Raw genomic sequence first — 27812 nt, forward strand, 5'->3', positions numbered from 1 at the left:
TCTCGCTCGCAGAGAGTTCAGAAGAGATCTCGCTCGGGGGCGGGGCCCGAGGCCAGCGAGCAGCCAATCGGACGCCACCTACCCGCAGACGCCCCGCCCATCACCCCCCCTGGACGACGCCCTGTCCTATCAGCCCCCGCCCCTCACGCCCCCAGTTTGACGTCACGCACTGCTGGGCTCTGGTTGGGCTTCGGCTCGGCAGGGGCGGGCTCATAGCGCCGCGGCTCAGCCAATCGCCAAGCCGGAGAGGCAGCCCAAGCTTTCCTCCTTCCTCTATAGGCGGTGCCCCCACCCTGTGGCTCTCGCTAACGTGCCCGCGGAGTTTTGTCCTGTGCGAGGTCCCGTCCCTGCAGGCCCGGGGGACGCGTCAGTCGGGCAGGGAGCGGTCGGGTCCGGTCCGGTCGGGTCGGAGGGAGCGGAGCCGGCGGCGGCCGGGGGCAGTCGGGGGCAGTCGGAAGGGGACGAATGGCGGCGGCGGCGGCAGGAACGACGACGGCAGCGGCGGCCTACGCTAGCCTGAAGCTGTGAGTGACCCACCGGGAAGTGTGTGTGTGTGTGTGGGGGTACGGCTCTGTCACCTGCCGCTTACCGGCCCTGCCGGAGGGGAGAGGCCGCGCCGGACCGGCCGATGGAGCAGCGGTCCCCGTCCTGGTCCCTTCCCCTCCCCCGCCCTCACAGGAGCCCAGTCTGTATCACGTCCCCTCCTCTTCTCCCGGGGCCGCCGCCGGGCTCGCCGCCTCTCCCCTCGCTTCCTGGGTCAGCCCGAAGGGTTTGTCCCGGGGCAGCGGCTGCGTGCGGCGCCCGGGGCCAGGGGGAGGAGGACTTTGGCCACGGATACGGGATACGGGTCCTGTCCCCTCCCGGCGTCCATCTGATAGCTCAGCTGCGGGCAGGAGCGTCTCCCTCTCCCTCTCCTTTTTGTTTTTGTCCATCGCGGAGGGGCTGATGCCCGCGAGTCTCCTCCGGTGGCCGCCTCAGCCTGCGAGGCGAGCGGCTGCCCCGCCGGGGAGGGGCTGGAGCGACTGCTGGGCTGCGAGGAGGAGGAGGAGGCTCAGGGAACGGGACGCCCAGGCTGTCCTCTGCTTTCCTTGTAGGTGACTTTGTAGGAACTCGTGTAGTGATGCCGGCGTAAAGCACGGCGTGTGCAGTGTTGCTTGTCAGCAGGAGGCTTGCTGGGCGTGCTTGCCCACCAGTCCTTTGGGACACAGGTTTTTCCATTTTTCCTGCTATGGTTTTGGTGCCAGTCGATGATTTTTGAACTGCTGGGACTCTCCTGTGAAGTCCCTGCTGGGACATTTCCCAGTGATTTCGTCTACGATCCTGCTGTGATTTTTTTTTAATTTTTTTTTCCCCATTAAAACAAAGGTTGATAGCAGGCACTGTAACCCTTTGAACTTGTATATTCCACATGTTTGGTTGCTGCCTTTATACAGCAGAAGTTGCATAACCGGGAGCAATACGGAGTCAAAACTGAAGAGGCGTGTCCATCATAAGCTTTCACACTGGCCGGCTGAAAGTCCTGAAAAATTTGCTCCGAGCATTAGACTTCTCGGGGCAGTCTGAAGCCAACAGTGAAATGTCCTTGTGTGTCCTAAAGGCGTTCCCAGATTAGCTTGAACCACTATAACTGAGTTAGTGTGACTGTTTTCATGCAGCAGTACCTGAAAGTGATTATTAAGCCTGATTGAACTGTACTTAATGCTCTGTTAAGTTTCACTTGACAGTCATCTTTTGTATTCAGAGCAAACATACTTTGATCTTTCTCAGAGATCTATATAAACAGCTTGTCATAATGCTGTTAGTGTTTAAAAACCACTGATCTTCTTTCATTATGATTAGATAGCTATGTGAGGGGACACAGACATTGAGGTCACTGATCTTGCTCTTCAGTAATATTCAGTTATGGTTGAAAGGCTTGCTTACTTGACAGAGAGGGGGTTTTGTTTGGTTTTGGTTTGGTTTGGTTTTTTTCCTCTCTTCCCACTTAAAGAGTGTTTGTCTTTAAGCTGAGTTTTTGATTTTTTTTGCTTGCAGAGGAGAAAAGGTGAGTCATTTGAGTATCAGTAATGTGGCTTGTAGCACAGTCCTTTTTACAGAGACATTTTTAAAGTAAAAGCACTTTTCTGGATACAGGCTAATAAAGACTTCTGTCACTTAAAATCTAATCCTAACTAAAACTAACCTGTGATCGTTTTAGAACAAGGCTGTGCCAAATGTAGTTTAACATGCTTTTCTTCCATAAATTTAGAAAAAGGATTGTTTTCTGTTCTGGAAGACAGGATGTTTTTTCCTGCTGTTAGACCAAGTTGTGGTAATGCTTCAGCCCTGTGTTTTAGATACGGGGGCAAATTTACTAGATTGGCAAGGTCAAAGGATAATGTTCTTGTGAGAAAGCCAAGCTAGACTTCAGTTTAGGGATTTAGTGGTAACAGTGTTGGTTTGTTGGGTTTTTTTGTTGTTGCCAGTCAAGTTCATGTGACTGGCATGTCAGTCACACATTTTACATCAGTAAAAATGCTGATGTCTAGTGTCTGTGCTACCATTGGAACTATATTTGAGGAAAACTGCTGTCCATGTGTGTGTAATCTGTGTCACTGCTGTATTTACTTAATTTCCTCTTGTAGCCTTAGGAATAAATTGTAAAATGCAAACAGCTGTTGCAGGTAGCAAGCTAGTGGATGGTAATGAAGCTAACAGTCCAATTAATCAATAAAAACTGATTGTTAAAGCTGTCTGCAGAATAGAGGCCCAGCTGTTTTTTTGGCTTACTTAAAATAACTTTTTTTTTTTTTTTCCTCTGTGCTTGGGTGAAGACTTATCTTGCTGATAGCCTTCTCAGTATCCTGTGGGTCACTATCTGTGTTTCACATTTAACTCTTCCTGCACACAATTATGCCTACATGCTTTGTGAATATACTGGTCAGTTATTAGTAGCTACTGTTCTTGAACACAGCGCCTTCCTCCCGTGTGCATTTGGGGTGAGGTAAAATGCATCTTGTCTTTGGCTTTGTTTTGTTGGGTTTTTTCCTGCTTGTTCTCTAAACTGAGGTTACAGAGTCTAAATTGAGTTTTCAGAGTTTGGATAATAACTTCTAGAAAGAGCAGCTAGGCATCTTTTTTTTTTGTTTTTTTCTTGCTTGACTTAGCTGTTGTGGTGAAGATCAGGGATGTTGATTGAGGAGGGTGTTAATTTGGTCAGTAAATTATTTATCATCTTAAGTGAGACATAACTAGAAATAGTTATTATGAAGCTATGCCTTTAATACATACCTTTTTTGTTTGTTTTTAGGTGGTTTTTTTCCATTAGAGTTTTTTAAATTGTGGGATTGTATTCCCTTTCTCCTCCTTGTAACAATTACTGCTCCATGGCAGATGATCCCGTTCCTTGAGCTGCTCCTGCTCGAGGAGTAGTATTTATTGTAGATGTATAATTAGCACACCTGCTCACCTAGAAATTCTGGTATCTCTGGAGTGTTGAAACCACCATGATGTTAGCACTTGTTACTGAATACTCAGCTGGGACTCTGCCTGTACTGGTGTGGTGTCTCTCCTGTCTCTCTCTGCAGACTGCTCGGGTATCTCGTGTGCAGCAAACGCAGCACAGGAGGTGCTTTGGGATTGCTGTGTTATGTTGTTTAGAGGCTGACATCAAAGAGCTTCCTGCATTAGAGCAATGCTAAGTATTTATGGTGAAAAAAATCAATTGGTGAAGTAAGGGTTTGGCTGTGGAGGCCCAGAAGACTTAAGTGATATTGAGTGAATAACTATCTTTAGTTGCCATTAGAGCAAGATGCATCCCCTTTCGTATGGTATCTGGGCCCAGGGATGTTCCTGTCTGTATGATCTGCTGAATTAAAATGTGGGATGCAACTGTGCATCATCTTCATGATGTACAACAGTGCTTGATAATACAAGTAATGATGTGAAATGTCACAACAAATATACACACTAAAAAAGACTGTCTCACTTAACTGTAAATTAAACTGACACTATATATGGCATAAGCACGTAATGTTGTTTTCCTCTGATAGGAATCAAAAGTGCCTTTTGTAAGGCAGCCTTTTGCCTTGGATTATAAATGAGAATTCTTATTGTGATTACTGGTTTAAAAAGAAAATACAATATCTTTTAAGAGATCCATGAGAGTGGTCAGTTAAAACAACAGAAGATGTTTTTTCTTAGAAGATCCTAAGATGTAGCTCTTACGGTTTTGAGGCAGGAGGACGTACCCTAATTTCTCTTGAAGCACAGGAATACAGTATACCTGAACTGAATGAAGAACAGAGAATCTTTCATAATATATGTATCCACCAAGAAAAAAGTGAACTGTAACATTTCCTGCTTTAAGGTAATTTCAATCTTTGCTTTTGTAGGAACTTTATGAAAGGAACTTTATGAAAGTTTCAGAGGAAGATCACTTGACATAACACAAGCCTTATTCAAACACTCATTACAAATGTGGAAAGCATCTTTTATTCAAAGCATCCCTTGGATGCTGTGGAAATAAATACAAAAATGAGAGAGAGAAAGTTAACTCTCCTTCTAACTGGTCACAGTTGCGGTTGTCCTTTTTGTCTCTTTTCAGGCCCATGTAGAGCAGTCTTCTCATCTGGGCATTAAAAATGCCCCTAGCATCTAAAAACTTTTATGCTGTAATTCTGTTCTTGGCCCAGTTTGGACAGAACTTGGTTCTTAAAGGCAAGATAGTTGAAAATATTTTCTATTGTAGCCTCTGCACCTTTTATACATGGGTTCTCCTTCTGACTGCTACTTCAGCAACATGAGCTGAAATAGTGGAAAAGTGCCTTTTTATTTATGACAACACAGAAAACCCATCCCCAAACAAAAACTGCAGCCAAACTCAGGCTAAGGCCTGATGTGCATCTGTGTGGTGTTTTTCTCCTAGGTGGTCTTAAAATCACTTTTCTCAATTTTGAATTGTAGGTATGAAGTCTACTGAAAATCTGCTTTATTGCTTGGCAGCAATCCTCACAGTTTCAGCTGGAGAAGACTTTCAAAATGAGATCCAAGTCAACTTCAGGAATTTTTGAATTTGGTGGTTGTAGTGCTTTAATACCTGTCTTTTCCTTGAGTACCAGGAGTTAGGCTATTAATGTCAACTATTTCTGCTTGTCACTGAGAAATAGTTGGTGTTAATGGTGGTCAGGCGTGGGGGGGGAAAAAGGAGAAACTTGGATCTTGTGAAGGTTCTATGTGTTGTAATGGAAGCGAATTATTGCTTTTAAAAGAGTTCTTCATGTTTTGGATGATTATAGACAGCAGCAACATGCAGGCAGGCTTGTGTCATGAAGGTTATACAGCAGAATATAGCCTGGTGTAGGAAAATTAGCTTTAAAAGTAACTACAGAAACTATGGGCTTCTAGAAAATACTTACTCCTTTATTATTTTAGTTATAATAGCATTTGGACTTTCTGATTTAAGGGAACAGAATCAATCTCTCTGCAGATTCATAATTATTGTGAGTGATCCTTGTTTCAGCATTTTAATATCATCTCTTAAGGTCAGTAAAATAAGCATGTGTATTACCTTTCCAAGCTTGTGAATAGAGTCTATGGAAAAACACCAGTCTTGAAAGCAGTGTTCATCAGTTTCCTTCCTGAAAGAGCAGTGGGAGGCAATCATCTTAGCTATAGCAATTTTAAGATTGAAAAGGTCATCTAAATGAGAATGAGACTACTAGCCTGGTAATTGGTAAGTCTGTAATTTGACATTTGATCTGAAACATCTTTGTCTTGGCCTTTTCAGTTATATTTATTTTAGGAAAGTTTCAAGTATTTACACAAATGAAGGAAGAACTAAGTGAATCATCTTTCTGTTAAAAACTTTGAAGAGCACTAATTCTCCCACTTCTTCTGAAGCAAGGATTTAACTTTTTTGCAGGGCATTGGGCTTTTCAGCTTGTGGTGTTGTGCAGTTGTATTATAGGCAGTTTTTAATGATGATCCCAACAGAAAAGGATGCAAGTTCTCTCAATGTTATAGTCTGGCAAGCTAATTTCCTCCCTTCCCTCTAGAAAGACCTCCAAAACAAAAGCACCCAAAACCCCAGTCAATGCCAAGAGTGTTCCAGTGTGCTGCACGTGGCCTTTACTGGTTGGGTTTGCTGATCTGAAAACAGGGGTCCCTTGTCTGGTGTTCAGAAGCGTTTGGTGACACTTTAGTCACTAAATCTGGTCTCGGAGAGGACTGTAGGGATTTTGATTGGAAAGTTTTGTCCTCGTGTCAAGGATAAAATTTAATGTAAACAACCTGTGAATGGGGAGGGCAAAAGATTCCACGTTCTTCAGGGAGAAATTACTATTCTTGTGTGTAGTAAATAGAAAATGTGCTTAAATGACAAATACTCTACACCTGTACTTTTTTTCTCAGTTGTTTGAAAACAGTCTAAACACTGAGATCCACTTGCATATTTGTTAATGCCTACTATAGGCATGCCTATGTTTCCCTGGTGAAAGGAGCAGCTTTTAGAAACCCTGGTCATGGATGGAAATGCTTGGTTGTGCTCAGTATGGTCAATGTAGATGTCTTGTTCATGTTGTATTCTCTATACAAAGTGTTCAAAAGCTGAAGCTTTTGTTCTCACTACCTTTCAACACTATTTTACAACCTATGTTGAAAGCAAAATAAGTTGGGGAAAAAAAAAAATCTTAAGATGGTCAGGTTGAGTAAGAGTGCATAAGCATCTGTGCTAACTGTTTCACAGGTCCAGTATTAAACTTTGCAGTGTCCTTTCCCCATTTGTTTTAGCTGGAACCTTGTGTGTCAGCTGACCTCCCAGAAAAAGCTGCCTGTTTAGTGAAACCAACAGAAGTTAAATAGCTGTAGCTTTCTCTTGTGGAAAAAAATGTCTTCTGCTGTCTCCTGCCAACTACCAATAGGCTTCTGACTGCACCTTTATAAAGTATATCCTGATTTCTTTTTAAATTCTTTAGCAACTTGAGGGCTTATAAATGTTCATAAGCTTGTCTTGCCTGATCTATTTGTGTAAAGCTGTTTGCTCCTCACTGGGAAAAAAATGTTCCCATTATTGCTATGAAACCCCCTTAAAAAGAGCCAGGGGTTCATGTGTGCACTTCATCAAAAACAGAAGTAATGGAAGTCAAGTAGAGGTTTTCAGGCTTCCAGTGTTCAATGAACTGCATGTTTGTATTTGTTATTCTGATCTTTGTAGTTTCAAAGATAAAGCACTCCATACATGCACAGGAAAGATTAAGCATGCTGATTTACAAGGGAAATGCTGTTGATGTGTTTCCCATTTTAGGACTTGGAGACTATTTTTCCTTGAAAGAAACTATCAGCATAATCAGTGGTTTTTACTTTTTTAATTTGTTTTTTTTTTTTCAGTTAAGCATTTGGTCTCTGGGTTATAGAATCACCATCTTTGGGGAAAATCAATATACACCCTAAAAATAGGGTTTAACTTTGAAGCTGGATAGACTTTGAAGATGGCTCTGCTTTTAGTGGGTGGAAGGTGGAGTGTTAGATATGTTAAAAGAGGTCTTCTATTCCTCACTCAAAGGGCTCTTCTGATCTAAATTAGGATCCTAATTCAGCTTTCTGAAGCATTAGAAAAAAAAAAAGTGAAGAAATAAAAGATCTATTTTTAGGGAGAAGGAACCTAAAAATATCTATCCTGTAGAATGTTTCCAGAACAAGATGTTTAAAATTCTGGTCCCTAGGCTTATCAAGCCTTAAACTAAGAAAAATAATTGAGCTGTAAGAACACTTGTTCAAGGGTGGTTGGGGTTTGTTTAGCATTTTTTATGTACAGCTGCAAGTCATAATTTGCAAAAATACAGGAGTTGCAAGACGCCAGACGTTGTTTCTGTACAAGTGTCTCAACAGGTGTATTTTTACTGAAAAGTGTTTAATTTCTTGGTTAGTGTTGTACTGCACACAGTTTATCTAAAGGAAGGATAGGTATGAAGTCTGAAGAGGATGTCAGCGTGTGATTTGTCTGATGTGTCTAAGGAGGATACAGGTTATTCCATCTGTGTTGCATAGACCTGGCTGCCAGACCCGGGGAATGGTAATGTGGGTCTCCATAATACCCAGTATTACCCAACAAAATACCCCAAACTAGTGTGTGACTTCTAACTGTTCTGGTTGGCTTTGTTTGTTTGGTTGGGGGGGGTTTGTGGGGTTTTTTTTTCATTGTTGTTTCTAGTGGATTCCTAAAATACTTTAAATACTCTGATGTGAAATGTGTTGTTTTATCACCTTGGACATTATTTTTGTGTTTATTAGACTTGCATCAGGGTTGTGGTGTTTTAGTTTGACATATTGGAAAGTGTTAAATTAAACTTTTTTTTATGAAGTTTGGTTTTGGCTTACCAGACTTCAAAGTGGCATAGGATAAGCTTACTTTAGTTATATAGTGGACTGCTAGGTATGTCATTAACTTTCAGTAATAAGTAAGAATCCAGATACTAAAGAAACCACGTATTTTGCAGTAACTAATTAGTTTGATTTGCTTTTTATGCACTGGTGGCTGATGAGAAGTAATCCAGTGAGAATTCTGGTTTTGCATCTGAAATAAGGTTTAAGATTGCTCCATCTTCACCTGGTAAAGTGCTTAAATTTAAACAAACACAAAGTAAGTGTTGCTAAATGAATTTCTTTTTCCTTTCTGTTCTCTTAAAGGCACATAACACCAGAGAAGTTCTATGTGGAAGCTTGTGATGATGGAGCAGATGATGTGCTTGCTATTGATAGAGTCTCCACAGAAGTCACTCTTACAGGTATACTCCTCACTTGTATTTCTCAATCTGTAACTCTTTTGTCTATTATTTTACTCTAGATACTCCCAGGAGATCCCTAAATCAATACTGGGAGAATTTTTTTATCTTTACTCACCGTTTTAAATTAGTGCTTTGTATTATGTCCTGCAAAGAGCTTTGTTTTGAAATGCCTTCTTGCTGTGGGATTGATGCTGCGGGTAACCAGGGTGACAGTGCTTCCTGGTTTTGGTAAGACATTGTATCACAACATAGAAACTGACTCATCCAAGCTAATACCAATTTGGGATTGGTGCTGTAAATCCAAGATTTAATATGGAAAGTGTTGATACGCTGGGCTTCTGTAGCTTTTGCCAAGCTGCCTCAGTACTGTTATTAAATACTGAAACCTGAGTTTTCATAAGGCTTCTAGAAGCAAAAAAAGTGAAAAGCCCTCACTGTAGACTTAGTTCTGTTGCAGATCTTGATTAAAATGTCAATGCATTCAAGCATTCCTGATGCTGAAGTCTTCAAGATTTTAGTTAGACTTTTAAAAATGTGAAACTAATGTATGAAAGCAGTCAAAGAACTTATATTAAATGACAGCATGAATTGAAGGCAATCGGTAACTTTTCTGGTATTTCAGGAGTTTGTACCTCAGTATTACTAATCTCTGAGCAGAGAGAAATGTTATAGTAATATGAATATAAAACCAGTAATTCTCTTCTTTTTATTAGCTCTTTTGAATACCTCACGTCAGAGTAGTATGTCCATCCCACTGGTAATTTTGGTGTTGTAGTATAATATTTCAATTTCTCCTTCAGAGTTGTCCCTTCAAAACTGTAAAGACAGCTGTCCCAAGTCTTATTAGTCTTAATGTGTTCTCATTACTTGAGCTTTATCAGGTGAACCTGCAAAGTGTTTAAAGCAAAGGAAAAATCAAGTGCTGTTTTACTCAGTTCTCCAGGCTCTGGGAAAATATGTAACTCTGGCATGGATGTTTTGGAGTTGCTATTTTTTAAGAAAACTTCTCTAATACCCCTTCTGCAATTTTAGAAATGTGGACAGATGAAAGCTTAATGTACTAGGACTTCTAACTGGTATTTGGGTACCTTTTGGATCTCTTGGTATGCTATTGGTGATACTATGTCCCTTGCCACATCTATGTGGCACTCAGTGCCATAGTTTAGCAACCGCAACAGTGGTTCAAGGGTTGGACTCGATGATCTCTGAGGTCCCTTCCAACCCAGCCAATTCTATGATTCTATGCTGCTGTTGGTAATTTTGTAGAGATACAGACCAAAAAGCAGCCTAGGTTTTCTTAAATGGAAATAGGCTAGAGCTCAGATGAAACAATCAAAGTTGGAGGCACAAGCTTTTGTGGCTTGTTTGTCCTTTGTCTTCCTGGCTTTGAAACAAAGTATTTGGAGCTGGCAAGACAATACATTATTGAGGAGTCTACTTGCTACATTCTCATGTAAATGAGGTTGAATTTACTCAACTGAAGTAATGTTGAAATAAAGTCATTTTTGGTTCTAACCAAAAATTTGGTTAGAAATGTCCACATCTTTCCACAGGTCCTGCAGCAGGCTTTGAAGTTTTGATGCCTTGCTTCTTATATTTGAATTTAGCAAAACTTGAGATTTGACCAAGAAGCTTTGACAAAATGTAGTTTAATAGTGTTCTGATGCTATTATGAAAGCAGCAGTCTGAAATTCTGATGTTTTTCTTTTCAGTTAAGAAAGATATTCCCCCTTCAGCTGTTACACGGCCTATATATGGTATTTTGGGAACAATCCGATTGGTGGCAGGTAAGGAAAATGAAACTGAGCTTTTTAAAAATACTTGAAAAATATTGCTAAAGAAGACTTAATGACAAAAATATTACTTGCCAGTATTTGAGGTTACCCTTTCAGCAGTATGGTGAGCTTTCCTTGTGGCTGCTAAAGGATAGAGGTATACAAATGTAGTTTATCAAGAAAGTTCCTGTACCTCTTAAACCTCTAGCTACTCTAAAAGTAGAGCTAACTGACTAAGTGTTGAGTTTTAGGGAATGCATTTCAAATATGTGCGAAGAACTTCATCTTACTCTTCAGAATTGTTTTAATCTTAGCTGCAGGATTGATGCAACAGTCAAATATTGATGCAACAGTCAAATATTTGCAAACAGGCAAAATCAGATTGTGACTTTAAATCCATAATCCTGGTACACAAGTAACAGACTTACAGGAAGGTAGACAAATAGATGAAGCTGTTCATGTGGTGATTGTGTAATAACTATCCTACAAATACAAAGAAAATTCAGCATTAGAACTAAATAGACAGAGTGGATCAATTCTATATTTTAGGGTGTTGTAGGACAAGGTAAGTGGTGTTCAGGTCTAAACAGTCCCTGCCACAAATAAACCTGTTGTGTGAAGTCTGACTTCCCAGGAAAGTAAGTGTTGCTATTCAAAAGATCTTTTGGGGGCAGACTTTATTAGAGTTTGAGACTAATGTAGTCAGAAAAATGATAGAAGCAGCATGCATACTGAACAGAAATCTCCTTATCTAGTTCTAGGCAGGATTTCATTTCACTCATTCTTGACTGAAGGAAAGTGTAACCGTGTTAAACGCTGTAACTTCTGACATATCTTAAGCTACTGAACTTCATATGCTCATATTTTAAAGAATTGTGGATCTTGGAGAGTAAGAGCCATGTAGTGAACACCTTTGTCTTACCTGAGGGTTTTAAAATTGAACAGCCTTGAAGGGGAATTTTCACAACCCACACTCTTGGTAATGACTTTAATTCCTGTGACTGACTACTGTATCAAATACAGAAGTATGTAAGTTCTTTCAATAGCCTGGTTTTTCTTATTCCTGCCCCAAAAGCTTTGTACTGGTTGCTAGTATATAGCTCTTAGTATACAACTAGAGATGGTATTGTTAAATGTTTATCTAAGTGTGTTTAAACCGTTCACTGTTGTCTGTTAACTGTAAAACTTGTTCCCTATCTACAAACACAGTATCTTTAACAAGCATTAATATTTTTCACCTTACAATTATAGAGGAAAAAACATTGCTCAAGAAATATCTGAAGCTCTGAAATCTAAACAGAAGGTTGCATACCCAGACAGGAAAAGACAATATTGAAAATTCATATCAGATGTAATATGTTTGTGCAGCATCTGTGTGGCATAGCTGTGGATGTAATGTGGTGGTTTTGCAAGGTAGCTAGATACTTCTGAAATACCAACCAAAAGCAATCCTTTTAACTTGAGGTGCAAACACTCTATAAAATGTCCTTGAATATTCCACCCAAATAAAGGGTATAACACTAGAGCTGTGAAAGTAAAAAAAATAAAAATGGGGTGGTACCTGTTATTTGATTAACTATACAGACTAGATACCTGATAAACTAATTCACCTGTCCCTGTAACTTGGTTTAGATCTAGGTATGGTAAGTAAGTATAAATAATGGAGAAAGTTACTGCATACAATGTGAACTGTTTCTGCTTTGGCATTTATACTTTGAATGCTTAGTACAAAACCATATTAGATTCATGGTTCTGCACTTCTGCATGATCTACTCATTGTTTTGCTCTATTGAAGTAAGCATTTAATGGTAGAAGATGTAGGTGGTGAGACATTTTTATCCACTGGTATCCATGTAATAAAGTAAACTCTTTCTTCAAAACCAAGATGGCACTGAAATATGGGATAGGAGATAAGACTGTGTTGTGTTTACCAACAAGCGTAAGAAAATTGCTTAGAGTGAACTGTCATGATTGGTTTTTTGCTTTGTTACGTATGCAGCCTGGAAACCTGAACTCACCATCTTAAATTATTTAAGGAAACCCCATTCTTTTTGCTCTATTTTGAACCTACTAGGATAAATATATTTTTCAGCATAAAGATGAGTGGCTTTTTTGGATTTTGTATCATGCTTTCTTTTGTGTATTTCTGACTTGTTCTAGGTGTTCCAAACCACTTTTTAAGAGCATTGGCCTCTTTCTGCATTTGTAAGCCCTGAATACTTTCAGACTGCCTCTGGTCTGAAGTAAGAATAGCTGACAGTTCTTTTTATCTTGTTCATTTTTAAAAATTCTTTAATCTTAATGACTAGCTCAAGATATGTGAGCATAGAGAAGGGAATAACTTAGCTAGTGAGGTTTTTTCTTTTCCAGCCCTTTACTGTCAAGAACATAATGAGTAGAACTTGAAGAAACCTCACTCTTTGGTGTTAGTTTCAGTTTTTGGTAGGGTTAAAGGTTGCTTTTCCTGATACCTGCAGTTACTTTTTGCTCTTTCTGATTTACAGGCACATATCTTATTGTAATAACAAAAAAGAAAAAAGTAGGTGAAATTTTCAGTCATGCAATCTGGAAAGCAACAGACTTTGACATCCTCTCCTACAAGAAAACCATGCTGCACTTAACTGATATACAGGTAAGTGACTGATTAGGGGAATGTTATCTAAGTGTTATTCCTGAATCTTGTATTATCTTTTCTCCTTTGAGTACCTTTGTGAAGGCTTTGCCTGCCATACTGCAGAGGTGTTGTGGTGCTGCTTTGCAAGAAGTTGTGCAAATGTTGTTACAAAGCTGCTCCCTGAGCAAGTCCATAAAATCACAATGCTCTTGCTGTTGTGGCTTTCTCACAGCTTTATTATTCTGGTAGCCCCTATAACAAGCTGCCTAGATGTCATCTAATTATGTCTTCCTTATTTTATGGAATTGCTCAATAATTTAATTACCCAGCAGGGAAAAGTTGTTTGATTGGGTTTTTTTGGCTTTTTATTATTTGAGGGAGAGAAAGGGTAAAGATTGCTTGAAACAGATTTGTTGTAGATTGATAAAGAATAGATAAATAGATGTCTAACAAATGGAGCTGAAAGGGAATCTAATGCAGTTTCAGAAAAAAGAGGTTAATGAAAACTAGAAACAGAACACAAATTAGTTATTGGGGTAATCTTAACAGTAAACTATATACCTTTATTTGCATTGCCACCTTGTCTTGTTTTTTGACAGAATTGCTTTCAGGGGAGATAATGGCTTCTTTCTTGCTTGCAAGTAACTAATATTAGTTTAATATCATTAACTCTTTATCTTGCAAAAGTACTGTTCTCCACTGTTCTTGCAGAATTAAGCTGTAGTGTTCTAGAAGTTACCAGTGAACTGGTACCACAATTGCAATCTCATGTTTGTCTTGCATGGTAATCTCTGGATGATGTTGTGTTGCTAGAGCACTAGCAAATTTTACCTGGTCAATAAAAACTAATGGTAGCTTAAGAATAAGATGTTTTGATGGTAATGAGACATCATCTGTCCCTTTTCTCCTCTAAACAGTTGCAGGACAATAAAGTATTTTTATCAATGCTTAGTCATGTCTTGAGTGTGGATGGATTTTATTTCTCAACAACGTATGATCTAACACATACTCTGCAACGATTAGCCAACACCAGCCCAGAGTTCCAGGAAATGAGCCTGCTAGAGAGGGTAAGGATTTAATTTTGCTCAGTGTCTTGTCTGTCAAGCATTGCCACTCAGTTCTGCATGGTCTAAATTCAGTTTATGCAACTGGTGCTTAAATGATGTCAAAACAGTCACAAACAAAGGGAAACTTTGTATACAAGCTTAGGATGGTGATACTGCAGTCAGTGGAGATTTCTGATCTGTAATGGTTCAGTACAGAAGTTTTTTTAAGCATTGTGGCTTTTTATTTGAAGTGGGTAGGGTCTGCAGTTGGGCTTACCAGTCCACCCTTAAGTCCCATTGCTGTTTAGCAACATGAAGTTTTACATATGTGTATCTGTTCCGATACACATATTCTAGATCAAACTTCTAGATCAGGCAGGTAGAATTACTTTCTGAATTTTGCTTTAAATGGATTTTAAATATGCAAAATTAAAATTTGCCTCTGATTTCAATATTGAACATTTCTAATTGTAGCAAGGAGCTAAGCAGAAAAATGGGAGAAGGCAAATAATGTCTTTGACTTAGAATCAGGAGAGGAAAAAAGACCCAAATTGGAATAAATGGCACTTTGAATTATTTTCCAGGATAACATGAAACAGAGCTGTGGGTTTTATAGTTGCTGGCACTAGGATATTAGCATTCTGTCTAAACTATGCCTGTTCCTTATGTTGATGAATTTAATATGCTGCTTTTGTCTTAAAGACAACAGAATCACATAGTAAATTTGGGTATTAGATGGTTAAAACAATTTCAGTGTAATTTCACATGTGGTTGCAGTATAAGAGCCTACTGAGGGTGTGGTGGCACTTTTGGGAATTGGAGATGCCCATCTACAAGGAGCTTGGTCTGTATTTGTGTGGGCATTTTGGCTTGAAATTTGTGGGTCTTTTTCAAAAGAGTGTTGGTAGAAGGAAACAATTCCAGCAGAGGGGGATCAAAGCATAATGTCATGTTCTTTCACTGTTTCTAGATGCTGCAAGTAGGATTTGATGGGTTCTGGCATTTATTTGTATTTATTATATCCTATTAGGCAAAGCACTGCTCTAATGCTGAACATGAATGAACCCTCATCCTCAGTGATTTATTGTCTGCCTGCCTCATCTTAAAGTTGAAATTTATGCCACTTCCCTTAAGCCTCTGTGACATTCTGCAGCAAATGTCACTTTTGTGACTAATCTGGTAGCTTTCTGGAATGTGTTCAGCAACCTGCTCAAGACACTTTTGCAGTGAATTAGGAATAGGAAATACCCGGATTTGAAGAGGATTGTTTCTGTAGCAGCGTTTAAATACTTTTGTCTTTTAAGCTACAAGTATTGTTAAACATTTGATTTTTGATTGCATACTCCTTACATGTTTACTTTTTGCCCATTTTAGGAGTGTTACTGTTCTTAAAATTTTGGATAAACTTCAAGTCTGATTTCCTTAGGAGAAGGACTGGAATGTTGTTCTGATGCTGTAGAGCAATGGTTCAGCATGCCTGAAATGTCAGGCAATACCTTTAAAGATTGGAGAGAACAATTTTTAAAAAATATTTTTATTTTATTTAGATCTCTAGTTGAGGTTATGAATGATACTGATGAAGGAAGGACATTCTACCTTGTGTACATCTGCTCACCTAAACTTGTGTAATACATGGATACTATATTCCCTTTCTGTTGAATTAAACAGAAGTGACAGTCTCTAAAAAGTATGTTGGCTTTTCTGCTGCAGGCAGATCCACGGTTTGTATGGAATGGACATCTTCTTAGAGAATTTGCTGCTCAGCCAGAGGTAAGCACTGTGTAATGATTAATATAATAGAGAACAAATACTTTTACTGTAAGTATACAATTTCCTGTAACTGTCTTTTTTCAGACAACCAGAATCCAGTATAATGTGGCCATTCATCTTCTAGTTTAGCACAGTATGACAGTGTTCTGCTTTCAAACATCGAACTGTCAGTGTCCCCAGTAATACGTACTGTAAAGCTGCCTCTTTGATAATGTCTGCATTTAAAGATACTGCGTTGAGACAGTGCTCATATAAACCAAAGGAGACATTAGCCTGCACAGTATATGCTCCTCAAGGTTTTTTGATGTTTAGTTCCTTATTTAGGCATAGGCAAGCTATATGTGATTTTTTAATTTTTTTTTTCCCAAAGACTGGCTAGCTGCTTTCTCAAAGAGTTTAAACTCTGTTTGCCTTGTGAGAAGGTCATAAAGCTGGTAATTAAAAGACTGACAGTTTGTTTCAAATTGACTAGTGAAGTGTAACCTCTGAATTCACTTAGTCCAGCAGTCTGGAGTGCCTGACTATGAGCCACAATTACAGTGCCTCTGCAGCCAGACTCATCTGAGCTCCTTCCTACTAGAAACTTCAGAGGTGTGTGAAACATCTCCGATTGCCTGCACTGCAGCAACCTTTTCTCTCCATTAGTGCTTCTCACTTATTGAAGTGAATGACGCACTGCTGCTATTTCTGTCTCGGTAACCTGTGGAGATCTGCACTGTTCCAAAAGGCTGGACTGTGCAGTGCTTCTGGAAAGTGAAGATGTGAATTAGCAAAGGGCTGTTGGCATATGCCTCCAGAATATGCACTGGGTATGTGTTTGGTTAGTGCTAAGCAAACAAAGCTTGGGAAATCAGGGAGAAGCTGTGTTGGGAACAGCAATGCAAGCCAGCTGTGGCTGTTTGGTGAAAACAGGTGTAGGAGGCAGAGCCCAGAAGCTGAAAAGGGAAAACTGATATTTGAGGGGAAACTGACCTGATGTTGACTACAGGTAGCTTGCTGTAGTAAGTTTTAGGTAACGAGATGTGGTACTTTTTTCCTTCTAGTATGGGAAAATTAAAAAAAAAAAACAACAAAACTAAACAAACAACCCAGTTATTCAAGAGTGGCAAGATGAAAAATGTAAAACCTGGAACAAGCATTTCAAGTAATAATCACACAGAATTATTCCTTACTGAAGCCCTGTTGTTCATTACTGTCTCTACTTACATCCTGCTGTTGAGGTACAACAAATACCATATCAGCAAGGTTTTCACAGTGTACTGCTTTATATCTGGCATGATTGTAGAAGAGTAAATGCCATGTACAGAAGAACAAAGCAGCTTGGTTGTTCTTTGTTTTGTTTTGTTTTCCCAAGGTCACTTAATTAGGATTAGGCTTTTCACTTTTTTCCCAGCTGCTAAAAGGGTTACATGAATAGATAAAATATTTCTTTGGACTTTTTTCACAAATAATTACTCCACCCTAAACAAAAAATAAAAGGATATGAAGCATATAAAACTATTAAAAAAACCTCTCCATAGACAAAGTATAGTCACTCACTTGCCCTTTTTTTTGGCAGTCAGTGTTTATTTTTAACATGCATTGTGTGTGTTTCAGATCCATAGGTTTGCTACCCCTGTGATGCATGGATGTATCCTTTTCTGTGGTAAAGCTCACTGCTAAATGTGGTAGTCCTGACTGCAGGATGGTGCCTGATGCAGCTCCTCTGCTGGCTGTTGGCAACTATATCATGGAACCCAGTGTTGGAATCAAGTTGTTCAGCTTTGAGCATCACATTGTTCAACAGCCCACTCATATGTTAACTCAAATATTCTGCTTTTAAGGCTTAATGTATTTAATTTCACAGGCATGATTTGCATAACTATCTTGCAATGGGATTGAAGGTAAAGGTGGGTATGGCAAATGCTCTCACATCATTCTTAAATACTTTTTATCTTGCTGTGAGAGTGCCTTCACTTAGCATTTACTTTGGATTTAAAATGAGGGAGAACAGTTTTGAATTGAAGAAGTGCTTTATATATGTTCCTGTTGATGAATAAAAGGATAAGGAGTTCTACTGGAGGCTCCTGGAACACTTTTCCTAGCCAGCTGCTTTTCCTGCACCGACGCTTTGGGTAACAGCGTCCTTAGCAAAGCAGTCATGGGTTTATTTTTGAGAAGGGATCTATGCTGTGAGTAAGCCTAATGCTTCCTGGAGGCAGTGTTCCTCCTACAGTGTGGGATCCACAGTAAGTGCCAGGTGTTCCTGGACTGGCAGCATGAAAAGGACTGGCAAGACTGGACAGAGCAGCTCATGCCACATTCATTGTCCTGAGGTCTGTCGTTGCAAAGACCCCTCAGGTGTGTACAGGGAACTGCTTCCAGGCTGGATGGGTTGTTCTGGTAGGACTGTTAGCAGCTGGCAGGTCTCCAGTCCTCCTTTCCTGTGACTTCATTCTGTGGAAAATGTTGTGAGAGTAGGTGGAGAGGCAAGGAAGGATAATAAAAAGGAATTGTCAGAACAATCCAATCCTTACTCTTCAAGTCCTGGGTAGAAGAGCCTGGGTGGACTGCAATTAGCAATTGGCAGACTGCAGTTAATACCTTCCCCTGGCCTATTTTCACTATATAAATGATTACTGTAAGTAATGATTTATTGTAGTTCTAACACTAGCCAAGCACCTTAAAGAAACCAGGAATTAAAACAAACTGGGTTTTTAGTGATGAAAAGGCTAGAAGAGCCTTAAGTACAACTGCTGCAGGACCACTAACAGTTATTTCAGTAAAATCAAAGATTCAAAGATTCTTTCCCCCAGGTCCCCATATAAACCTAAATACATTTTGTGCAACTACCTGGACCAGGGTTGTAGTCTTGATGTGATGAGAAATAATGGACTTCCTTGGGTAGTTGAGACTTAGATCACCCAAAGGCTAAACTACATTTAGTATTTCCCTTGCTACTCCAAAAAACCCAGCCTTCTGATGAACAATAAAAGTCTTTTTTTGTGTGTTTAGTAGTCAGTAAGCAAGTTGCCATTTAATTTAGGACAGAGATTGCAGGCAGAAAATGGGCTGACTATTGCTAAGCAGCTAAGTTTAGAGGTAACCTTTCTTTGCAAGAAACTGTTGGGTGTACAAATGTTGGATTAAGGGCTGTAGGACCTGGCAGTAAATTGCGAGGAAAGCAGAAGACTAAGTCTTTCTCAGTTGAACTTACAAACTGTGAGAGCATTCTGAATTATGTAGGGCAATTTTGTATTTTTTTAACTTTTAACAAGCAGTATAAGAACAGATGCATATAAATCCAATGTTTTATGTATGTAGCTATTGTTCTGTTTAACATAGCTTGTGTGTGTGACACAGCTGCTATTTGTCCCACTTGAATCATAAATGCAGAATCATTGTGAAATATGCTATTTTAAAACAAAGATCTTGTTTACTTCATCAGTTTTAGGACAAAGTATCTAGATTCCTTAAAGAATAAATAAACTGCAGTATGCTAATACTGTATCTTGCATAAATTGACCATTTTGATCTTTCCTTGCTTTAAAGTTGTGGGTTTCAGTTCTTAGGGGCAAAGGATGAAATCCTATGAATCTGCTTGGAGAAGTTATATAAATGCTGGTTTCTACTAGAGTTGGCAGCTTACTGTAGTCCAAATAAAGGCAGTTATAAGCAGCACAGAGTAAGATGCCCAAACTGAAACTAGTTGTCAATGGCTGCTGTTTGTTGCTGAATCCCAGATTATGGTGTATCTGCCACTTTGGGCATCCAGCTTGAGCAGGAAAACTTTCTCATGTAAGAAGCTCCCAGGGAAGGCTTGGTAGATACTGTTTTTCTTAGCATGGGTTTGAAAGCCAGTCTTCATAGTTCTGGTATCTGTGAATGTGACATATGTTGCACTGAGAGGTACAAGGTGTAACAGCCCAAGATATTTACTAAAAGCCTTGAAAAAAGTCTTGGAGTAGTATTCCTTGTTAAAAGCAATAGGGACAAGAAACTTAAAGTACCCATAATTTTAAGCTAAATGGGTGTAGCACTGAACTTCAGAAGTCAGTCCATTTAATGATACATATAGGACCATAGGACCTGTTTAATGTTCTTTAGAGTCCCATTTTTTCAAAATCTCAGCACTTTCAATGTGTGTTCATCAGTGACATTGCCTGTTGCCTGTCTTTTTGTAATGCACATACCAATCCTAATGTTGCTCCCAAGTCTGATGTTCAACTGACTGGTATGAGAAGTTTTTAGAAGTTTTTTCTGAATGTAGTCACTTGGCTGCTTGATGTTTCTTACCTCTTGATATATATAAAAATATCCTAATGAAAATTTGGGGGTTTTCCTTAGTGTTATTCATCAGTTATCACTATGCATTCTTGTTCTATTAATGGCAAGTGTTTTGAGTGGCTGCTTGTTTCCAGAAGAAGCTGTTTCAGGGCTGGTGTACGCTACTATGTAAGAGGTAAAATAGCAAATTGATCTATTTTTAAAATAATTCAAATTCCTCCTATACAAATTCCCCATATACCTGTGTATATATCTATACACACACACATAATCTTACCTTTAAGAGCAATCGTTGTATAATGCCTTAAATTCTTGTAATAGTTTTTCTCAAGTCCCTGCTCCAAAGAAAATATTAGGAACCTGTATAATGAAGTGAAGCATGTTCTTATTTATTAAAACTAACTCTTCTGTATTCCTCCTGGGGATAACTGGAAAAGTTTTGGAGGGATTTTTAATGCTTTGCTGGTTTTATTTCAGTTAAATGCAAGTCTGTAATAGTTGAATCTACTGCTAGGCCAAAAGAACGAAGTGCATTGTTGGTGCTGGCAGGGGAGATCTGTACAGTGATGTACTCTTAATTTTTTGAAATCAAAAAGTGAATAAGGAAACAGGTGTAAATCATTTTTTGTTCTTAATCCCAACATAGATACTTTTGAAGAAATGGTCAGTGTCTGCAGTACCATTGCTACTGAACTGTGAATATTTCAGTGTTGAAGGACTTAGTTTGTTTTAAACTACTCAGTTTCTAAGACTAGAAGTATAAAAAATGTGTTAAGCACAACTGCTTCTTCAGTTTAGTACAGAAAATATTAAACTTTGGTTTGTTTAAGTTACTATCTTCAGGCAGCTGTCTGGTATTTTCATGCTTTCTGTGAGTGCTTACAAGGGAAGGGTTGGGAAGCCTTTTGCTGACACTGTCACTGTTCTGCTTCTGGTTAACAAGGTCTTTTCATACATAGGTATTGATTCAGAAGGACATGCTGCCAACTTTGTTGAAACAGAACAAGTTGTACATTACAGGGGGAGCAAAGCTTCATTTGTTCAGGTAAAGTCAGTGTAAGGAACTGCTCACTGGCTTAAGATGCATATATAGCTGTAGCTCTGTTGCTAAATACAGATAATGTAAAATGTACATGCAGACAAAAAATATAGAACAGTCTGCTTTGTTTTCAAATGGTGATTAGATAAGTTTTGTTGTTTAAAACTGTTTGCATTCTTTTGCAGACCCGTGGATCAATTCCTTTTTTCTGGTCTCAAAGACCAAACCTCAAGTACAAACCAAAGCCACAGATCAGCAAGTCAGTAAATCATGTATGTGAGTGTTTTCTGTGTCTTGGGGTTTTAATATACTTCTGGGCTCATGTTTGTGTGAAAGGGTAACAAACTAATCAGAAGAATGAATATCATCAGTACTAGATTGAGCTTTAGCTTTAACAAGTAGTAGCAAGAAGCCTTGTGCTGTTGAGTTCAGAGCCTGAAAAAAATCTAGACATTAATGGGAGTAGTTTCTTTTTGGTTGTTTTTTTTAGCAGTTTCAGTAGCTGTGTTATCTGTGGCTTATTTAATAAGGAGAGCTGAATGGACGGGGAGGATGAAAGAAAAGTGGCAATCTATTAGCACAATAGAGAACATCAAACAGTTAGAAAATTACCTATGCTGTATCATCAAAGAGATGATTATAGAGATTTCTTGTAACTAACAGATCTTAATAGTAGTGTACATATGTTAACACATTTCCTTTTTCTTCTAGATGGATGGCTTCCAAAGACATTTTGACTCTCAAATAATAAGCTATGGAAAGCAGATGATTGTCAACTTGGTATGTTTTCATTTGTTCTTTGTGAAAAAGCTGCTGTTCTTTTAAGGAGGCTTTTGAGTAATACTGTCTTTTTTTATCTTTCCATCAGGTTAACCAAAAAGGTTCAGAGAAGCCTCTTGAGCAAACATTTGCAAAAATGGTAAACAGCATGGCAAATGGAATGGTCAGGTACATGTGAAGTGGGATTATACATTCTGTATTGAAAGTTGAGCACTGCCTCTGAGACTCACAGAGGGACCTTCAGTGGCCTTTACCAACTGTCTGATTAGTTTGAGTTTTATGGAGTAACTTGGATATGGCCAATGCTTCCTGCTTAGAGTTTTTATTCTAAGCAGAAATGAGATTCTAAGCAGAAATGAGAATGAGAAATGTGAATCAAATATGGGACAAAGAAGAGACAGACAGGATGAAGGGGAGCTCAGAGGCAATGATAATGCCTGTATTGAAGTAATGAGAACTGTGGAGCTCTGCATTTTAGAAAAAAAGTAATGCCCTGTAGAACTAGCTCCTGGCTCTAGGGCCTGGTTATACTTAGGAAGAAAGTACTAAGTGTAAGCAAAACAGGATTGACATAAAGGAGGAAACAGTAAGGGGAACATATAATTTAAATGTCTGGAGCTTGGTATAGCAAGAGGTCAAGAGAATGGAGAGAATGGGTTTAACTTAGAAGAGAAATTCCATCTCTTTATAGGAATTTTCAGTGCAGTACACAGTTTTACAACCTGCCTGTTCTTGCTTTCATGAACTTTTAGAGGGAGGGCTAGCATCCAGCTCCCACTGATACCTACATCTATCTTTACTTTGAAATTCCTCTATACTATTACTGTAACTCATGCATGTCAAAAGACAAAATTCTACCTGCAAGCAAAAAGGCATCCTGTTTTAACAAGAATTCACTTCTGCCTAATCATAAGTAAGGAATTGTAGTGGATAATCAAGATGCCCTTAAATTCTGGTGTATTTTTTAAAGCTTTTTTTCTGCTTGTATAATGTTCTGCTACTGCCTTCACCATACTTACAGATGGTGAGGGTACTTACATATGTCTGTCTCACTTCTGTGTGCTTCACTGACTACCCAAAGGGATACATTTGTGTGTTACTAGTGTGTGTGTGTGTATTTTATTTTTCTTTTTAAAAAAAGACCACTTCTAAGGTGACCTCTTTCCTCACTCTCATACCTGGACTGGCATTAATACCTTAGCTGTATAAAGCTTGTGGAATTTTGTGCATCTTTGCTATAAAACATGGTGGAAACAAATGTAAAATTCTGTTGGGGTGTGTTTGAATGATGGTGTGTGTTCTGTACGTGTTAAAAAGAATGGTGCTTGTCAGCCCCGTTTTTGATGCTGCCAACATCCTTTTCTAATAATCAGTTTTGATGGTGTTTACCTGCCAGAATAAGATGCAAGTCCTCAGAGTGTATGTTTGCCATCTTTCTTCACACAAATGTCGTAAACTTAGGAACAACTTTTGGATTCTGAGTATGTGAGGGGAGGAATGTAATGCCTAGCAAATGTGTATGTACAAATGTTGAATCAGGCACTGTTCCTCCTGGAGTGCTTTTTTAAAATCTTGTTCAAAGTCAGTAGCTGTTTACCTTTCTTCTGACAGAGCATTTTATCTGTAAGGAGAATGTTTGTCAGGTTTCTTGAGTTACCACAGGAATTATGCTGCATACCAGCAAAGAATGTTGCATTTCCATACCTGTGCCTCTTTCAAAGTGAAATGAAGTTCCCAGAGAGCTGCTTGGAAGAGAGGAGGGTAAAAGAATCCTGGCAGGGAAGAGAGTCATATCCCTTCTGTACTTTTTGGTGGAAAATTACTAACCACAACATAAAATGAACAGCTGGAACTGAACATGTGCCTCCCCAGACTAAAGGCATCTTGTAAAGACATGTGAATGCTCTCACCATGCACACCCAGAGTGCAGCCTCAGGAAGATGATTATAGAGCACGGAGAACATCCAGTGCTGGGGGCAATCTCTGAAGAAAACCAAATCCTCTGTCACTACCTGTGGTTATATATAGATCAGCCCATTTGTATGGGGTTTTGGTACCTTAACTGCAGTACATCTGTAATCTAAAGATTCTTCTCTCTCTGAACAGATACATAGCATTTGACTTCCATAAAGAGTGCAGTCATATGAGGTGGGATCGACTTCAGATCTTGATGGATCAACTAGCAGAACAGCAAGATGAATTTAGGTAAGGCTCTGCCATTCTTTTTACTTCAAAATGAGATCACTTTATCATAATTTCTATTGTCTTGTCTTAAGACATACAAAACAGACCTGTAATCTTCTGTAAAGGAGATGCATTGGTATTTTCGTATCTGATCTCTTGTTGATACCATGTGAAAGGTTAGAGATCTGGTAGTGAGTAAGCTGTAGAGCCTTTTTTTATGTCCTGATAAAATGGTTCTGAGAATTGCAGCAATGCTGTGTTGTGACTCAAGCTGCCTTTGTAGCATTTCATTTCTTTTTCTAACCTTTTACCCTGAAGCTATAAAAATTATTTAATTAAATTGATTTTAGTAACTCAATTAAAATTATTAAAATAAGTCTCCTTAAATATTTTTTTCATCCAAGAGTAATTCCCTGTCTTGTTGACAGCAAACTATTCTGCTACTCAGTGTCAAACCCTTGGTGTTCCTTTGCAGGCACCTGCTCAGTTCTAAAAAGTGCTACCTCTAGTGTACATGGTTCGTGGCACCAAACCTTGGCACTGGCACTGATTGTTAGCCCTTGCTAGCATAAGTAACCCACAAGGAAACAAATTCTCATCTTGTTTTAGTCATATAAAAGCAGACTAAATGTCAAAATCAACTTAAATCTTTTAGTCCCACAGGTAGGTTGTTTCAAGCACTTCTTGGTCGTTGCTACTTGTAGGCGTGTCTATTGTTAGGGAAATAGTTTATTTATTCTGCTTTTCTGATTGCTTACTTCCTGTTCCTGAAATCTTGTGCATAAAACACTAAGCAGATCAGCTAAAACATTACAAAATTGGCAGTGGTATATTCTACTCTAAAAAAAGTGGCAAGCTATGGACTAGAACAGGAGATGCATTAATGAAATGGTAATAGTGTAAGTTAACCAGACAGGACTGAATATTCTCTGTCCACCACCAAAGTAGAAAGCCTAGAAAACAGGCTAAAAAAATGAAGATCTGAAGACCAAATTGTTTAAGCCTCAAATAAAGAGAAATAAACATTTAAGCTTCCTAGACAGCAAAGATCCTTTATTCATAGGATGAACACTGAATCACGTTTTTTTAATGTTGCCTGCCATTACAGAAGAACCAGATTTCTTTGAAGTGATTTAAAAAAAAAAAAACAAACCATGTGTCACTAAAACAAGATACAAAAATGAATGCTCTTGTTTAGCTTGGATGTACCTTGCCTTGCTTTGTTTCATCTAGGGTGACTATTGCTTGAATAGTAACAGACAAGTCTGATTTCTGATACTCTTAGAAAATAGTTCTGCAACCCTGAGGGAGGTAAACATTTTTATGGAACTCTAAACCATTGTTTTCTGCATATTGAGTCCAGTTGTGAAAGACCTGACAGAAAGGAGAGCTTTGTGTGTGGGGTGTTTGTGGGGTTTTTGTTTGTTTGTTAATTTTTTTAGAGCAATTGTAGGACGTGCAGCAATGAAAATGTTGTCTTAGGCAGAAATGTCTGCTCTTCAGTTGTACTAATTGTCCTAATACTAGTTCTAGATAAAGCTTGGCAGGAAAAGGGGGTAAATGAAGATCTCATTTCTCCTGTAATCATGCAACAATGTAAAACATGGTTTAACAAAGCTGGTTCTTCAAGAATGACAAAAATGGGTCTTGTTAACACAAGACTGAGTGAAGTAAATGCCTAGGCTTCTAAGGGATTTGATTATTATGTCCTGATGTCTTAGTTATTTTCTAGTTGATACTGACAGTGAAATTGTGACTCAGCAGGAAGGAATATTCCGCAGTACTGCATGATTCCAATACTTTATAATCTTAAAATGCTGTACAATAACAGTGGATCATGTACTGGTACACACTGAGAGTTCATAATTAAGGTAATGGAATAACTTAATCTACAGATTCAGTATCTATAGATTATCTGTAAATCTTAAGGAAAGTGAGCTTAATGCTGTAAAAGGGAAAGTGCAGTTTTGTCCCATTTGCACATCAAATTGATAAAGTGATCCGTGTGGTTTTGGAGTTCAGTTTTCTGTATGCTTGCCTGCAAGTCAGAATTTAAAGTTAGTTGTTAGCTACTGGAAACACCTGCTTTAGCTGATGAAAAAGATTGAGGTAACATATGCAGTTGCAAGAGGGAACACCTGATTTATATAAGGGAAAAAAGAGAAGTGACAATAGATTTTCTCCCTGAAATAAGTGTACTTGATGGCTCATATGACATCCTATGCAGTGGTGACTAGATTGAGCCAGGTATATAAAATCTGGTTACTTCTGCTGTTACACTCTTCTTTAGCTGTGGATTTCGGACAGTATAATAACTGGAGACAAAAGTCTCTTTTGCACCAGAAGCTGCTTTTCAGTGGCATATAACTTGGTATTGCTGCTTGTCTGTCTATGATGAGTGACTGCTGCCCTGAGAGTAAGCGTTCATATATTGATGCTGTTTCCAGTGTGGGAGGGAAAGAACTTAGGAAGACATCAGAGCTCAAAGACATGGCTAACAGCTCTTTGTATGTTCAAGCAAATTTGTTTTGGATGCCAGCATACTCACTTCTGAAAATGTGTGGTTTATATGGACTGCTGTCTATCAATACTTAATGGATTATATGTCTTAGTTATTTTCTAGTTGATACCGACGGTAAAATTGTGACTCAGCAGGAAGGAATATTCCGCAGTAACTGCATGGACTGCCTGGATAGGACTAATGTGATCCAGAGCTTGTTAGCACGCCGGTCCCTTCAAGCCCAGCTTCAGGTAAATATTCTTGTTTAACATCCTGGAAGGGGGAAGAGGCTTTGTTTGGAATGGAAATGTAATGTTAGCACTTCAATAGGAGCTTGCATACTTGAGTTGTTATGCTACTGCCTTGAAATGCATTGGGCAGACTCTAGTTTAATGTTTCTAAAAGCAGATCCTGATTATTATTTTTTTTGTTGCAACCTCCTAGTAAGCTCCAATATACTTCTTGTTTTAGAGGCTAGGTGTTCTGCATGTTGGACAGAGAATTGAAGAGCAAGCAGACTTTGAGAAAATCTACAAAAATGGTAGGCTGTTCATGGAGTTCAAACCATGACTTGTATTAGAAAAAAATACCTAACTTCCTTAATATTTCTGAATGTTTTTCTATTCACAGCATGGGCTGATAATGCTAACGCTTGTGCCAAACAATATGCTGGAACTGGTGCCTTAAAGACAGATTACACAAGGCAAGTCAGCCTTTCTTGTAAAGGCAGTCTGGATTTTGGGGCATGTTTGGGATTTTCTGTAAGTCTTCATATCTGAGAAGATTATTAATATGAGGCATAGAACATTAAAGAGTTTTGCAGTGGTTCAGCTGGTAAAAATGTCAGAACACATTCTACAGAAGAACACCATTCTTCACTGTGTTCATATGAAAGGAGAAAAGGCTTTCTGGAAATAAAACCAGGACAACAGGCCTCTTCAAAGCACAACTATATTGTGGGATAGAGAGGAGTGTAATTCAGCTTTGAAATGATGTTGAAATTATGTGTACACAGGCAGCACTAGATAAATTTAAATACAAGTATTCATTAAACATGGTACACACTCAATAAAACA

The 27812-nt window shown here is 38.8% G+C and overlaps 1 protein-coding gene across 2 annotated transcripts in view; it reads left to right on the forward strand.

Annotated features, from left to right (window-relative positions):
* The first annotated feature begins 251 nt into the window (after positions 1-251).
* Positions 252-27812, forward strand: part of SACM1L (SAC1 like phosphatidylinositide phosphatase) — a 31395-nt gene continuing 3834 nt past the window's right edge. The window contains exons 1-16 of one of the 2 annotated variants that reach the window (XM_030445312.1): positions 252-524; positions 8665-8762; positions 10475-10549; positions 13042-13169; positions 14069-14218; positions 15908-15967; positions 17564-17597; positions 20307-20408; positions 21193-21278; positions 21458-21544; positions 21984-22052; positions 22141-22220; positions 24159-24257; positions 26849-26987; positions 27208-27277; positions 27367-27439. In XM_030445312.1, coding sequence (XP_030301172.1) covers positions 466-524; positions 8665-8762; positions 10475-10549; positions 13042-13169; positions 14069-14218; positions 15908-15967; positions 17564-17597; positions 20307-20408; positions 21193-21278; positions 21458-21544; positions 21984-22052; positions 22141-22220; positions 24159-24257; positions 26849-26987; positions 27208-27277; positions 27367-27439 — 1409 coding nt within the window. In that variant the 5' untranslated portion in view covers positions 252-465. Of the gene's footprint in view, positions 525-8664; positions 8763-10474; positions 10550-13041; positions 13170-14068; positions 14219-15907; positions 15968-17563; positions 17598-20306; positions 20409-21192; positions 21279-21457; positions 21545-21983; positions 22053-22140; positions 22221-24158; positions 24258-26848; positions 26988-27207; positions 27278-27366; positions 27440-27812 lie in introns of those variants that run through there. The other variant, XM_030445314.1, reaches the window with a different exon arrangement.

This window comes from Calypte anna, chromosome 2, assembly GCF_003957555.1.
Source record: "Calypte anna isolate BGI_N300 chromosome 2, bCalAnn1_v1.p, whole genome shotgun sequence".
Lineage (NCBI taxonomy): Eukaryota > Metazoa > Chordata > Aves > Apodiformes > Trochilidae > Calypte > Calypte anna.